This window comes from Seriola aureovittata, chromosome 8, assembly GCF_021018895.1.
Source record: "Seriola aureovittata isolate HTS-2021-v1 ecotype China chromosome 8, ASM2101889v1, whole genome shotgun sequence".
Taxonomy (NCBI): Eukaryota; Metazoa; Chordata; class Actinopteri; order Carangiformes; family Carangidae; genus Seriola; species Seriola aureovittata.
The window spans coordinates 3,256,199-3,272,009 of record NC_079371.1 but is presented as its reverse complement, the minus strand read 5'-3'; the positions used below and the strand labels follow the sequence as shown (position 1 = coordinate 3,272,009).

General features: G+C 40.8%; 1 protein-coding gene across 4 annotated transcripts in view; it reads left to right on the top strand.

Moving 5' to 3' along the window:
* The window catches only part of fstl5 (follistatin-like 5), a 165,936-nt gene that overhangs the window by 111,337 nt on the left and 38,788 nt on the right, over window positions 1-15,811 (top strand). For all 4 annotated transcript variants that reach the window (XM_056382850.1, XM_056382851.1, XM_056382848.1 and 1 more), the window contains 2 exons: window positions 11,013-11,174; window positions 12,014-12,148. In XM_056382850.1, coding sequence (XP_056238825.1) covers window positions 11,013-11,174; window positions 12,014-12,148 — 297 coding nt within the window. The remainder of the gene's footprint in view (window positions 1-11,012; window positions 11,175-12,013; window positions 12,149-15,811) is intronic.

Genomic DNA, 15,811 nt, shown 5'->3' with positions numbered 1-15,811 from the left:
TTGCTTAAGTGACGTCTGTGGGTTGCACGCCATCGTTGCTCTAGTGTTTCAGCAATGCTTTTCCTAATGCGAAACCTCTTCCATCGGATTTCCTTTTGTCCGTTCTTTTAAATTAAGCAACTCGTTCTGCTTCTGTTTGTTCCAAATTAAGAATGGTCGCTGATTCTGATTGCTAACTGTACATTAGTAGAGGTAATACTAATATAGGAAAGCACCAAACTTTATCACATAAGTCAGTAGTTTGTTTTTATATAAAAGTAAAGTATAAAAGTAGAAATCTACCTTCAGGAAAATATGTTGTCTTATATCTAAATTACATTATTATTATTATCTAAACTACTAGTCTTTATTCCAGAGAGCCGAAACGCTCCCTCACCAGCAGTACTTCACTTTGAGTTTCTCTGTGAATGGCCGTGGAGGCCACTCTTTATTTAATGGAGACTCTACAAGTAAATAGGGAAGCTGTGCGGAACCAAGCTCTTTCTCAGGAAGCAGTCGTCACAGTATCTATGTTGTGCGATGTTGCTGTTTTAGCTACAGCTACAAATGACTCTACCAAGCTCGAAAACCACAGCACTGTTCTCACCCACTCTTTTAAGTGTAGTATCACTTTGTTCAATATTTATTTATTTCCCACTTCACATCCCTGTTCGCTGCAGAGAGCATTCCACCATGTTTCAGCTGAAGGCCATACCTTAAATACGCATCAATACCAGTAGTCGGTTAAAGAGTTTTATATTCCCCTTCTTGCTAATTGGTTTGGGATAGCTTTCAGCATGGTGAATGAACCATATGAATGCTGAAGCGAGAGACATTATGGAAAGTGCGAAGGTGAAGTGGCCGAGCTGGTGAATGAGACTGTTTTCTCCCATACTGGCCCTAATGAACTGAATATAAATAAACCACAGCGTGTCAGCGTAGAGCACTCAACATCTTCATTACAGTTGACGGACAGTCGGTTCATTATCATTCCTCTAAGAGATTACGCTGGGGTTAATTGCAATGATATACTGGTCTTATTATACCAAATATTGTGTTTATGGAAACAGAGTGAATCTCATGAGACCGATGACTTCTGTTCGTAATTGATACCGAAACTTCCAGATGACCTTTTTTTACTGCAGACTATGAATTACACATTCTTAGTCTGGGTGAAATCTCCAAGGACTCGCTATCACTCTGCAGTGACTACTGAGATTTTTCTAAAACTCAATTAGGAAACAGCTGAAAGAGAGGGCAATTCTGGGAAACTGGATTCACAATGCTGTCCATCGCTCCGCAGCCACGAGAGAATGACAAGATATATACTATTCACAGTTTTATTCAGAAGAGCTGATGGAATTTAGACGGGAAGTGCTTTCAGAGGTACTTTTGATTTCCCTGTAAAGCCGACAGAGAGCAGGGGGAGTTTCTGTACTGAAAGCGATGTGTGGCGTGTGGAGGATCGTTTACGTATTCTTACTGATTCAAAATGCCCTTCAAGCCTTTCATGTGTTGTTCATGTGTGTTTTATTGACAGCCAGGCTCTTTGTCTGCCTCATGTTGACGAAGACACTGTAATGCTATGTTAGGGCGTCCACTATTATCTTGAAAATGTTGTGATCATTTGTTCGTTGAGTCTGCTGTTTTTTTTTTCTCATAGCTTTCTTATTCCTGTGGCCCTCTCTTTGTTGCAGTGACCCCACTTTACCCACGGGAATCAATAAAGTTGCATCTAATTTGTACTGTGGCTGGAAACAAATTGTTGTTTGGGGTACATTAATGAAAGTCTTGGTTGAATTGTCAAATATACTGACCAGTTCTGTTGCTGAAAAAAAAAACAAAACCAAATACAGCTCTCCACCCTGGGAAGCTGCTTTTATTTTGAAAATATAATTTGAAATGTAAGTATTCCTGATGGGTAAAATGTTGTGACTCTGGCTGTAGTCGGTAACAGTTCTGGGTCTCCCACGTGAGTTGGGTCACACTAAGAGTAATTCAAAGACCTGGTGCAGTTGGTGGCCAAGTCTTTATCCATGGGGTCTTGCTGGGAGGTAATGTGAGACTGCCACTATTTAAGCCCATGGTGCCACGGTGGATGGCAGGCAAGGGGAGGCGGCCGCGGCGTGCTGATCCTCTGGCCCTCAGGACCTGGAATGTCATATTTCTAGTGGGAAAGAGGACCACGGCTAGATGCGTGCTCACCTTGATGCACAGCAGCGGCTCGGGAACCAGAATCCTTGCTCAGGGCTGGACTGGCTCTCTTTCCCAGAGTTGTCGGGTGGATGTGTGGATACAAGTCAGCAGCTAAATGCTGCTGTGTTGGACTTTTCCCCGGAGAGCCAGAGGGTTGCCCGCATGTGACTGCAGCTGGTGAAGTGTTGCTGTATCTTGGCACTGAAAAGCAGTTCAGACACAGCGTAAAGACTTGCAGACTTTGAGTGTTCCTGTTGGGGGTCTTAGGGAGGGGGCCACCTGGGGATGTCATAGTTTAGTCGAAGGGACTGGGGTAAGAACGGAGAAAACGTCTGCCCGGTTTAAGCCTGTGGTTGGCGTGGGCTGTTTATAATAAACATGCTGTAGTTAATAAGCAAAAGTCTGTCATTAATGATTAATTACATGTGTGGGGCAGTGAGGAAGAGAGCTTTAAGCTGCTCACTGCAGGGAAGCTAGATCCAGTAGCAGTTCTTAAATGCCCAATATTCATCTTGTTTTAATATAGGTGGGTATATTATTGCATGTTTTTTTTCTGCTTCTTTTAATAAAATACCTGCCAAACCTAATACAAATCACTGGAAATGAAAAGGCAAATCAGAGCATCTCTCTTGCTCTTTATAAGTATATTGATAATTGAAGAAACTCAAAGAATAATAGCATAGCCCTGGTTTTATCTATATACAGCAATTACTCAGAAAATAGTGTCTTTTTCTTTGCTCTCTATTGTTTTAGTCAACATGGACTAGATGTCTTTAATTTTAATGGTTTTATTTAGATTCCTTGTGGTAAATAATAAATCATATGAGATTGAACCCAACCTGTGCAAGATGAAGAAAACGCAGCAGAATTCCCATTATGCGTCTTAAAACAGCTCCATCAGTTTTACTGTTTTACTTTAGTTTCATCCCTGAAAAATACATTTTCACCAGCTATGTGATGTACATGTAATGTGTTGGATTCGTGCCCTGGACAAAACGCTGGATTTGTCGCCACGTCTCCATGGGAGGCATCACAACAAAGAGAAAGGAAGCCTGTGTGCATATTTGTTGTGGCGTGTGTCTGTGTTTACGAGTCTGTGTTTGTATACGTGTGATAGAGAGGCCACAGCACCTGGTCACGTCTCACAAGCCAATGGTTATGACGACCATTTTCTTTCTTCTTTTTAAGCAACATCCATAGAGTTCAATTTGATTGAAGAGTTGTAACAAGTGTGCCAGGCATAGTTGGAAATCTCCCAGTGGTGTGATGGCGAAGTGGTCTCCTGCCATGGTGTTTGTGTTTGTGTGTGTGTGTGTGTGTGTGTGTGTGTGTGTGTGTGTGTGTGCGCACGCCTGCTCATCTTCTAGAGCACCGTGGCCGACGGGAGGCTTGCTGAGTGATTGACGACTGGCTGGGGAGCTTTATGATGGAGCTGTCAGCCCTGCTGTGTCGCATTCTCCTGGCAGTGACTCTCCTGACACTCTCAGAAACACATCAGAATGCAACTTCTTTCACATCTTGTCTGAATCGAGTTTTGAGTAGAAAAATATCACCGACCGGCGTCCTCCTTTCATTTACACCACTGTCCGGGCTAAAGAAATTGCAATGATTTGCACGTAGGAATTGGGTTTGCACATGGATACCGCTGGAGTGTGAAAGTGAGGCATTTTCAAAAGGCAGAATACAAACAATTTTCCTGTTTGGTCTGAAAAGAAGAGTTTTGAAGGTCTCTGTAGCTAATAAGGCATTTGGGGAGCTGGTAAAAGGCGCATGTTTTCACTGCGAAAGAAGACATAACATTTCTTGATGTCTTTAAGCAAAATACTGGACCCTAATTGATACACTCAAGTTATAATTACCGTCAGCACTGCTTTTCTTTGCCATTTGTGAACCAGCCGTACTTTAAACATCCAGCTGTTAAATGACAGGGTTTTATGTAAGTCAGGAAGGTCAGACTCACATTTATAATGATATTTTCAATGACATTTTTACTTGAGCCATCTGATTATTATTGTTGTACAGAGGTGTTTTGATGTGGGTGATTCTTAATTAGTTTGTGTTGATGATGTGTCCTGTGTTAATTAATCGTTCTCTTGGTGGATCAAGATCAAGGCGTACTATATTGTCCCTTGGGTGAATTTGTCTTGAGCCCAGTCACTTGTCAGTACTTTCTTGGTTTAGGCTGGATACGTGGAAAACAAATTTAACATGTTTTTATATCAAAATCCCAATCTTCCACTTAGGGGCATGTTCATGAATTTATCTAATCAGAAGTTATTTGTTGTGACAAGCTAATCCTGTTTCAACACACACACACACACACACACAAAAAACACATTTGAGCACTTGCTTGTGGGTTGTTGTAACTAGAAGATCAATATCATAGACGGGGGGTTTGTGTGTGGATTTCCTTTGTATTTCCAAGAACGAGGTTGAGGTCTTATTTGTTAATTCTCCTTCATCCCTTTGTTGATTGATCAAATCTTAAGGATTTGATTTTAATCCCTCTCGTAACTAAACCCACCTACCTGTTCCACATCCCTCATGAAACCATCTCATTACTGAAGATAAAGACGCTCCGACTTGTGTTTCACTGCCACTTTAACTTTATCATGTATTAAACTTATAAATAGGAGGAATTGTGTCTCATGTTTCCGGGTTGTTTGTTTGTTCTGGCTCTTTTGCAGTGACTCCGCTGTAAAGAGCAGCATCAGGTATCACTGTATTCCCAGGTATCAGGGATCTCCTGGTTTCAAATATCAGTATCATATCAGTATCAATGACACTTGCGCACAAGCTACTCTCATGTTAGTCACAAACGCTGTCTATAATTATACTAATTTTGGTTTAATGGTTTCATCCATTAATGTAGCTCACATAAAAAACACTTGCTGTGTAGCTAATTGCTGTTAGTCGCAAACAGTGCTTATCCTAAATTAACGACGATTATCCCAGATCTCCTGATAATATCAGCTGAATTTGTTTTGAACTTAAATACATAAATTAAGTACTTAAAGTATTTTAAATGCCAAATTGCCACATTTTGATTTGTGCTCATCCAAATCCTGCCAAACCGTTTTTTTTTTTTGTTTTCTCCACAGTCGTCTAATGAAGTAGATTAAGTCATTGATGGACAATCAACAGCAGCGCAGGAAACACTTTCACCCACATCCACAGTCACACAGGGAATTCACTGACACAGGTTTTTACTCGGATAATGGGCCTTTAACTAAGGAATGACCTTTAATGAGCTCTACAGGCAGTGAGAGGGAATTGCAGAAACTTTGATAAACTTGGTTCTTCCTGCACAAGTCTCTAACAGCCCCGCCCCCCCCCACCCCCCCACGTCCCCAGAGTAACAGCAGTGGCCTGTAACTGACAGACAGCAGCCACGTTTTCCACAGTACAGATCGGTAAACCAGATATTCAGAGAGGATACCTGGCAGAAAAATCTATAAGATGTAATACAATGCAAACTGTGGTGACACAGCGTTTTAAATAGCTTTTCAGGCTTAGGAATGAGGAATGAGTCGAGACGTTAATGCTCCGTTGTTCAACGGGAGAAATTAAAGCTACAAATCTCAGCATTGAGTGAGGATGGTATTCTCCTCCCGCCAAAGAGAATTGTGTATTATGGTGTAAGGAGCTGTGAGGTCGCATTGTCCCTTTGTGAAGATTCACTTTAAACATCACTCTATTTACCCAGAATGCCCAGTTTATATAAAAAAAAAAAACACGTGTAGCAATGGAGAAAACTGTAAACTCAAAATCAGGGCCAATAATTTCTGTATCTCAACCTTTTAAGCAAACGTGATGAAGAAATCCTAAAGTGTTCAGAAAAAACCTGCAGTTTCTTTCCTCATTTTAACAGTTAAGCCTCCGATACCATTTTAAATCGACAGGTTAGCTGAAGTGCTGGTTGCAAGGAGCAGTTAGTCATTTTCAGATCAATCAGAGGAATAAATCCACAACACAATGACATGTGTGAAATGTGGAGGGGTCTGTTATGTAGTCATGCCGTGCTGATCTAGGATGAATACCTGCATGGAAACCTGACTTGGATGTTTGAGGAAACTAGGCTGGGGTTATTAAAGTTTTGGCAGCGACTGTGCCCCTCCCATCACAGATGTTTGGTTGAATTAGGTCCATGAAACCTACAGAGGGCTTAACTTCAACTTGTGCTCTGCCTGAGCAGCACACGCCCATTCTCAGCACTGATTAGACCTGTACTTACCTACTCTGTAATTACACCTCTACACACTGCACCTACACTTTAACTGTAACCTATCTGACTTCTGTGGAGCTGTTAGAGGCTCTGATTGGATCACAGGCAGAGATCTTCAAACACAAAGTGTCAACCAGTTCCAGCTTCTCAAATCACACGAGCAATTTACCCCAAAAAGTGTATGGAATTGGATCTGACTTCAGTCTCAGTAGCATCAGAAGATATTTCTATATATACTGTATCAGCCCTAACAAAACACTATCCTGATCATGAGAGGACAACCTCCGCCCTGCTTTTCAAGTAGATTTTGAAAGCTATAAAAGAAATAGCTTCTTTTGATCGCACAAAAATATACTAAAACAAAAAAAATACATATATAAAATTGAGTTATTAAAACAAACTGCAGCCTAAAGGTGAAATTCCATTTTACCATCTCAAAGAAAATCAGTCTTAACTGGTGGATTAGTGTATTAAACCAGCACCAACCCTCTGGGAAGCACCTGGTGGATTTACATTCAGATAATTGTTCTGTTTTCTCTTACACTGTTATCCTCCACAGAGAAAAACTGTTGAATACATAATTACTTTTACGTCAAGTCCTTGAATGTTGGGTGACCCTACACTGAGCACTTTATCACCTGTACGCCTGTTTATTCATGCAATTATCCAGTCAACCAATCGTGTGGCAGAAGTTCAATGCTGAAAATCCTGCAGATACAAGTCAGGGGCTTCAGTTAATGTTCACATCAAGCATCAGAGTGGGAAGTAAATGTGATCTCAGTGACTTTGACCGTGGCATGATTGTTGGTGTCAGATGAGCTGCTTTATTTCTGGCATTTCTGAGAAAAACTGTGGATCTTCCCGGAGCCGACGGAGAGGCTACGGTTACTCAGATAACCACCACTCTTTTTTTACAACAGCGTTGATCTCATCCAAATGTCACTCTCACTGACCACTGTCGCAGTACGACTATTTTCTCCTTGAATAAGTCTTGTGGATCCATCCTAAATTTTAATTTCAACGCACTAATTAATGTAACTTTGTGAGATTTCCTGAGAGGTTTTATTAATGAGGTGTTCAAGCGGAACCGCGGCCTGTCCATGCTCGCAGTGTAAAGGCTGTTGATTAAAAGGCTGCTGTGGTTTTCTTTTTTTTTTTTGTGCCAGGAACAAAGTTACATGCCCTGTCTGCCTTGACCTCGAAATCTTCCCGCAACACCGCAAACAAACACATCCTGCCGTTCAGTCTGAGAGATATCAAAGTAGACAAATTGACCGTTCATCTCTTTAGTCCTCAATATGGCCCAGATATCTCCACGGCACGGTGAGAAGTTTCATCCGATCACGTAATATTTTAGAATTAAGCTGTTGATTTGCCGTGACTTTACAGCACAAGGATCAGAGGACACAAAGGATCAGAACGGAGCGTGCCTTGTTTCGTAAAGACACCTGGCTACTCAGCTCCGTGTCTTGTGTACATGATCTTAATTATCCAGGTTTCTGATTTTCTGCATCAGTGCAGTGTTTGTGTCTGACATCCAGAAAATCTATAATTTCTGAACTGGCCGAGGCGGAGGATGAATCGGGCTGCATGGACCCTGCTGCATTTACCACTCTGCTGAGCTGAGCTTCTTCATTTAATCGTCAGTAATGGAAGACTAGAGAAACGGCACAATTAATTCTCTGTAGGGCCGCAACTCGATTGTTTTCATAATTGATTAATCTGCATATTATTTTCTTGATTTATTGTTTTGCCTATAAAATGCCAGAAGATTTTCAATTTTGCTGGAGTCTTAGGTGAACTCCTCAAATCGCTTGGTTCTTCTTCTGAATATAATTATTTTTCTTATTCACTTAATTGTTATGTGAGACAAAGGAAAGCAGCAAATTCACATTTTAGAAGCATGAACCAAGTTTTATTTTTGCTAGAAATATAACAAAAATATTTAATTGTTTACGAAAGTAGTTGTTAATTCTCTGGTCAGTTGACTAATTAATTTCTCTACCAATTGGCTCACCTCTACTTCTCTGTCTTACCAGTATCAGACTTTCATTTAATTTCATTATGTAGATTAGCGTAGACGGGGGAGTTCACACTGCTACAACTTTTCTCTGCGGTGTTATAAAACTGTTTTGTCTAGTCGTGAACTTTGAAGTCCTCATTAAACATCTTGAAGTCTATGAATAAAAGGAAATGTGAAATCCCAAAGCATGGGACATTTACCAGGTTTTATGTTCCTTTAATGGCACAAAACAATGTCAGACCAAACTCTCTTCAAATGTCTGCTAAATTAATTCTGCCTCATTTAATGCCAAAAGTTACATTCTGCATAATATGTGACGTATGTGACCTTTTTTTGTTTGTTTTTTACTCTTTTCTTTTTAAATAAATTAATCTTAATATTAATTGCAATTTTTTTTCCGTTGGAACAATGAATAAGAATAATTCTTGTTTGGCATTTCACGATTGGCTGTTGTTTGTAATAGCTAATTAAAGTTTGAATGTCAAATTTCTATCCCTTATAAAAAATAATAATTTTGCACCCTGGGAAACTGATAATGATATTCCAACTATCCAGTTTAATCAACAATATAACACATAATAATAATAATATCAATAATAATCAATATTAATAATAAGGGAAGACAGTTAGCCGTTTGGATAGAGGGGTGCTAGCTTTAAAATAATTAGATTATAATTATATATTTTATCACCTGTTTTACTGACTTACTGCTTCGTAACTTACATCGCGGACGCACCTGCAAACATGGCCGAGAATGTTTTAAAAACCTGGATCCACCTCCAGGTTTCTCAAAACCAGGATCTGTCGCGTCCTAGTTTCAGATCTCTGAAACCAGGATGTAGCGTTCATACGCACAAAACACGTAAGACACACGAATCATAATAATTACACGTTGCTTTAAAGTAAAATATGTATCGAGATCGCTGCTTCTGTTGTCTCTGCATTCAGGGAGACTGATTTACAGAAGCAGCTTTAGATTCAAACAACCTTTATTTGCAGAAGAATGCTGACACAAAAGGATTTACAGTAAACATGTGTTACAAAGACGGATGAAGGGAAGGAAAACTAGAGAAGGAACATGAGCTGCACACACAAAGGAATGAGGTCAGAGCTTTTGTTTGCTCGTATGGGCACATGTGAGGAAAGTAAGTGTGAGTAACAATCTTCTCTCAAAAGGTAGGAATAAATAATTGACTCCATGGGTTCTGTTCAGTCAGCCTCGTTACTGCTGAGGGGCATCGGTGTAACTGTAGTGTCTCTGTGACTGTGATTGGTAGAGTAACCTGGGTGCCATAAGAGCCCTTGGCGGCCCACTGTGGACGGCGTGTTGGCAGTCAGATTGACGTGAGCTCCAAAACCCGGGAGTGCCGTGGTTACCAGATGGCTGTGGCAGCAAATCTTCAGTCCTTTCACTCACCTGGCTGAGTACTTCCTCTAACCCGGTGCCCACAGGAAATGGTCTCTACAGCACGTCTGCCTTCTCTCCTTCTGCCAAGTCTCTCACTTCGACCCTGCGCTCATGTCTCTGAAGTCTGTTTCAGAAAGGAGAGAGAGAAAAAAAAAAAGAGGACACTGATTTGGGCCATGGAGGCCATGAGGGATTGCTGAAAACATGATGGCAGGATAGAGAGATTTGATGTCCCTACTTAAACCACTGCCAGGTTGTCATCCTTATATGTGACAGGCTGTTGTGGAATGAATGATGCTGCTTTTTTACGGTCGCTCTGTAAACAGTTCATTGTCAATGTCAATGTCCAAGTTTCAGTCACCGTTTCAGGGGGACAGTCTCCTCAGATATTCTACTATCCTTTTGAAAGGTCTTATCATTGTCACACTGTTCAGAAAAGGCTTCTTCCTTTTAAAGGATTATTCAAATTCATTCTTTTGATATTTTCCATGTGTTGTGGAGCAAGACTCTAACAAGTTAGCCCCCGGGGTATAGAGCAAAACTTGTGGCATATTCTCAGCCAATGCATAAATACATATTATTAATGTATTTGTGTGCTTTATTGATTTATGTTGATTTATGTTCTTGGAAGTACAGTATGGAGGAGAGTTTTTGTTGTTTATCTTTGCTTCAGGGTAGAGTAAAGTAGCAAAACTCCAGAATGACAGTGGCACAATGGGAAGAAATGTGTAACGTCAGCTCTTGGAACAGTTTGCAGAAGAGAGTGACATTTAGTTTGTGCCTTTTCTTTCTTCACACATTTTGTTTTCTCTGCTTCTATCCTCTCATCTCCTTCCTGACAAAAGGTTGCATAAAATCAATGACTACCGAGCAAAATCAATAACGTTCGAACAGAGGTTCTCTCCCTTATTTATCTATCTGATTTGTTTGGCTTCAAAGAGCGTGTTAACCTTATCCAAAGACATTCAGCTATGCTGAAAATATACTTGATCCTATTGATGCTGTATGCTAATGCAGAGCCATAAGTTCAGGACTTGGCATCCTCTCTAAAACTTCTCGTTTAATAAGGTTGCCTCACTCCTCAGGTGATACTAATGTAAACAACGGTGTAAGATCTCGCACTTCTTATTCATTTCTCCATCTCACTCGTCTCCCTCTCCTCTTTTTCTCCATATTTCCAGTTCCTCCCGTCATCCGAGTTTACCCGGAGAGCCAAGCCAGAGAGCCAGGCGTCACTGCCAGCCTGCGCTGCCACGCTGAGGGTATTCCCAGCCCCCAGCTGGCCTGGCTGAAGAACGGCATGGACATCACCACCAAACTGTCCAAACAGCTCACCCTGCAAGGTACAGAGGAGTCGAGTTTACTGCTCACTGCATCTACACTTCGATACTTTTATTGCCACTACTACTGCTTCCATTATTATTTTACTACTGCTGTTACTAACACTTTTACTGCTACAACTGCTTCTACCACCGACATAAATTTCACTATTACTGCTACTATATGACCACAATTACTGTGTACTCCTACTGATACTGCTTACAGTGATTAACTTTATATGTATAACATAGGACTGGGCAACACAACCTTAGATCTGTATGAAGATGAATGATCTTCAGTAACAGTAAATGTTCAGCATATTTCCTCTTTCATGTCGGTTCACTTCTGAGACCTTTGTCCTGTTTAATTACGCCATTGAAAGATACTGACCTTGGAGCTAATTGTGGGTAGCTTGACTTTCTGAATAGATGTTGTTTTGATGTTGTTGCTATCTTCAGTTTAAAGAGGTCGGTTGTAAATTGTGGTATGAGTACATCTAGGTCATCAAGCGGTTCTTAATGTCTGTATCTTGATAAATTGTGTTCATTCTTCAGCCTCAATGTCAAATATTCGCAGTTTAAAGTTTTGCAGTTCTTTCAAGAAACGACAGATTCGTTTCTTTAGAGGTTGTACACAGAAACACGAAATCAGAAACGCAGCATGTGGCAGGCCTGTGCCACGTTCTTGCTTTGAACTCCTACCTTTTTGAATTCTCCCTGAAACAAACCTCTCACCAATCCTTCCAACATATTAGAGAAATGTTACGTAACAAGAGTAACGGTGGCAGAGGAAGTCGCCTTTTATCTCATTCTGGAAGGCAAACCGTCTTTTCTTGTCTGTTTCTCTCTGTTGTTCCCCAAAGCTAATGGAAGTGAGGTGCACATCAGCAACGTGCACTTTGAGGACACCGGCGCCTACACCTGCATCGCCAAAAATGAGGCCGGTGTGGACGAGGACATCTCCTCGCTATTTGTGGAGGACTCTGCACGCAAAACGTGTATGTATAAGTCATGCTGTCGGTCTCGGCTTTTATTCATGGGGCCATGCAAATGGAGCTCTTAATAATTTATCCCGTCAGTTCTTAATAGTTTATATCCTGTGATGCAATGATGGAGCCTCTGCGAGGGAAGTAATGGTGATACTGTCTTTACTCTCTATCATCTCCTGGCGTGGAAGCAGGAATAACTCGTCTTGCCTCCTTTCATCCACTCTGAAGCTCTTTTTCTGTGCTGGGATACACTAGGCTGCAGCAAAGATTTATTTTGAAAGTTTTCAGCAATTTTGGTAATCGATGAATCGCAAAAATCCCAAACATTCAGTGTTTCTTGCCTCGGAAGTGAGAAGGCGTTTCTGCTTTTCTCTGTTTTATATCATCACAAATGTGATTATAATTTCGTTTTGGGCCGTTAATCCAACGAATAAAGACATTTGATGAAGATGTCATCTTGGGATCTGGCAAATATGATTGACATTCGTCATCATTAAAAAAAAAATCCAAAATATCCCCTGTGATCTCAGAACACTTGGTTTGTCTTATAAACAGTCCAAAGCCCAAAGATATACAGTGTTTAACTTAAATAAATCAGAGAAAAAGAGCTTATCCTTGAGTTTCATAGTGAAACTGACATTTTTGTTTAATAAATGGAAGATGTTAATTGATTGGTAAAATAGTTGTCTATAAAATTTTCAGTTGATTAATAGTTCAGCACTTTCCTCACTGTCGTGCTCCACCTCGGTGATCTTTGTGGCGCGGGTATTCATTGATTAAGGCCGTATTTGACATTAGCCATCGCTAGTCAATATGTAACTTTGTAACATCAGGGTTGTGACACAAGTAACCTTCTTATTCAAATTTAGAAGCAATTTTTCGACACAAACAATCTCCTCTTGTTCCCTCCCATTGAACAAGAGTCTCACACGGTAATTAACTTTGACCTTCTCTGAAATGTCAGAATCTGTCTTTGGGGTTCAAGACCAGTTGTTGGTGTGTTGTATTTTCCTTCGGGTAATTAGGGTTCTCAAAGAGCGCACGCACAGCAACTCTGCAGTCGAGTCACACACCTCACATGTACTCTGCCCCGACGTCTTTAGATGTCGTTCCCGCAGTACGACACTTCCCTCCGCCCAGCCTGTCACACATTAGAGGATCATGCTCTGCGAGGTCAGAAGTCACTCGTGTGCTTTGAAGCTTTTGATGCTCTACCATGGGCCAAAAATGGAGATAGGAGTTGGATATTGCAGAAACCTTTTTTGGAGTGAGCAACCCCACAGGACAGGAGTTCAAAGGGATGTCAGCAGACAGCCAGACGCTGCTGCACCACGAAAGGGAACGAGAGAAGAAACAGTCTTTACTACACTGTCGTAGCCTGGTCTGAATATCTTACTTACTGTAAACTTGACCCACTGTAGTTTTCCAATGAGAATATCCCCTTCATTCAGAAACTAGTAGAGTAAGTAAATGGAAGCCGACTCTGTTTTCCAAGGATTGGCAAACTCTGTGAGCCTGAGGCTAATGTAGGGTATTAGCTCACACCGCCTGCAGGCCTGAAACGCTGAAACCTTTACCCCTCGCTCCTAAGAATATACATCCTGACAAGGCATTTAGTTCAGCAGGGAGTCTTAAAGTGCAAGTTTTATGCAGAGTTTTGATTACTTATTTTAAACTTTAAAATGTGAGAACATTTGTGAGAAATGTCCAGTATGCTTTCTCAGAGCTCAAGGTTACATCTTCAAATGTGCTTTTTTTTTTCCTGCCAAAAGTCCAGAACCCAAACATATGTTATATATATATATGTGTGTGTGTGTGTGTGTGTGTGTGTGTGTGTGTGTGTGTGTGTGTGTGTGTGTGTACAAAGATATAAAATGGGCAAAAGCAGCAGATAATCACACTGGAGAAGCTGGAACCAAAAAGATCTTCTTTTGCTTGACGAATGCCTTGCTGACATCTTAAGATGAATCAGTTATCAAAATAGTTGCTGAATAATTTCCTCTTGATCAACCGATCAATGAATTGACCAATCATTTCAGCTATAAACATAAAAGTGTTTTAGTCTGTCTTTCAGTGCTTTCCAACTTTGCCAGTCGGTGTTTGGCACACAGCCCCAAGCCCATTTGTTCCTACTGAAGACTTTAAAACAACTCATGAATATATAATTTCATTGATTTTTTCTTTAAAATCTTAATAATTTCCTCAAACAGCTGTAGTTGTAACTATAGTCAGGGGCCCCATGAGAAGATATCACACTGGGCCCCACCACCAGAGGCCACGCCAACCCTGAAAATAAAAATAATTGCTGATAAATACTAAACATTATTAAAAACTTGAGATGTACCAGCTTTCAACTAAATTGTAGCTAAATGTTTGTATAGTGCTTATAGATACTAAACAGGGCGACTTAAAGTGTTACCCACGAGATACACGGGATAATTAAAATAATGTAAATGACTCATGAAGAACACGATTGTTGTATTTTGTTGTGTTGCAGCCTCAAGCCAAAATCAAAACAACTCATTTCACCCTCATTAATCTACGCTCAGTATCCCATTATGAGAACGTGAAAACAGACTTTTGGAAATTGCGAATTCATTAAAAAGGAAAAACTGAAATATCAAATTTACGTAAGTATTTTATGACATTTCTCTGGATCGTCTTTGAGATTTTTCTACACCTTGACTGGAGTCCACCTGTGGTGAATTCAGCTGATTGGACGTGATGTGGAAAGACACACACCTGTCTGTGTAAGGTCTCACAGCTGACGATGCAGATCAGAGCAGAAACCATGAGGAGGAAGGAACTGCCTGCAGAGCTCAGAGACAGGATTGTGTCGAGGCTCAGATCAGGGGAAGGATACAAAAACATTTCTGATGCATTGAAGGTTCCCAAGAGCACAGTGGTCTCTGTAATACTTAAATGGAATAACCTTGGAACAACCGGGACTCTTCCTGGAGCTGGAACAAACCGAGCGATCGGGGAGAAGAGAGGTGACCAAGAACCTGATGGTCACTCTGGTTGAACCCCAGAGATCCTGTGTGGAGATGAGAAACCTTCACTGCAGCACTCCACTGATCTGAGCTCTGTGGCTGAGTGGCCAGACGAAGCCTTATCTCTGTGAAAGTTTGCAAAACAAAAAAGCAGCTAAAGGACTGCGAGGCTGTGAGAAATAAGATTCTCTGGTCTGATGAAACCAAGATTGAACTGTTTGGCCTCAATTCTAAATGTCATGTCTGGAGGAAACCAGACAGGACACTTGAATTGGTTGTCATCTCATGATGATCAAGAGAAATGGGAGGCACCTGAGCTAAATTCATAGTGTGTCATAGCAAAGACTGAATACTTGCGTCAATGTGATATTTCAGTTCTTCCTTTTTAATAAATTTGTTTTCACTTTTTCATCATGGGATATTGCTTGTAGATTAATGAGGGGACACAAATGAGGTCTTTTGATTTCATCATAAAAATGTGAAGAAGGTGCAGACTAGCTCACACACCTACATGAACATATCGCCAGCCAGTCTGAAAAGGTTAACGTATCGCCCAACACTGTCAGTCAGATTCAGCTGAATAACTGCTGGTTCTTTTTGTCAGTTTTGTGTTGAGAGTAGGTTGCCATGATTTCCCAGATTGTTTCCCTTGTTTTTTTTTTTTTGGGCTGATGCAAAT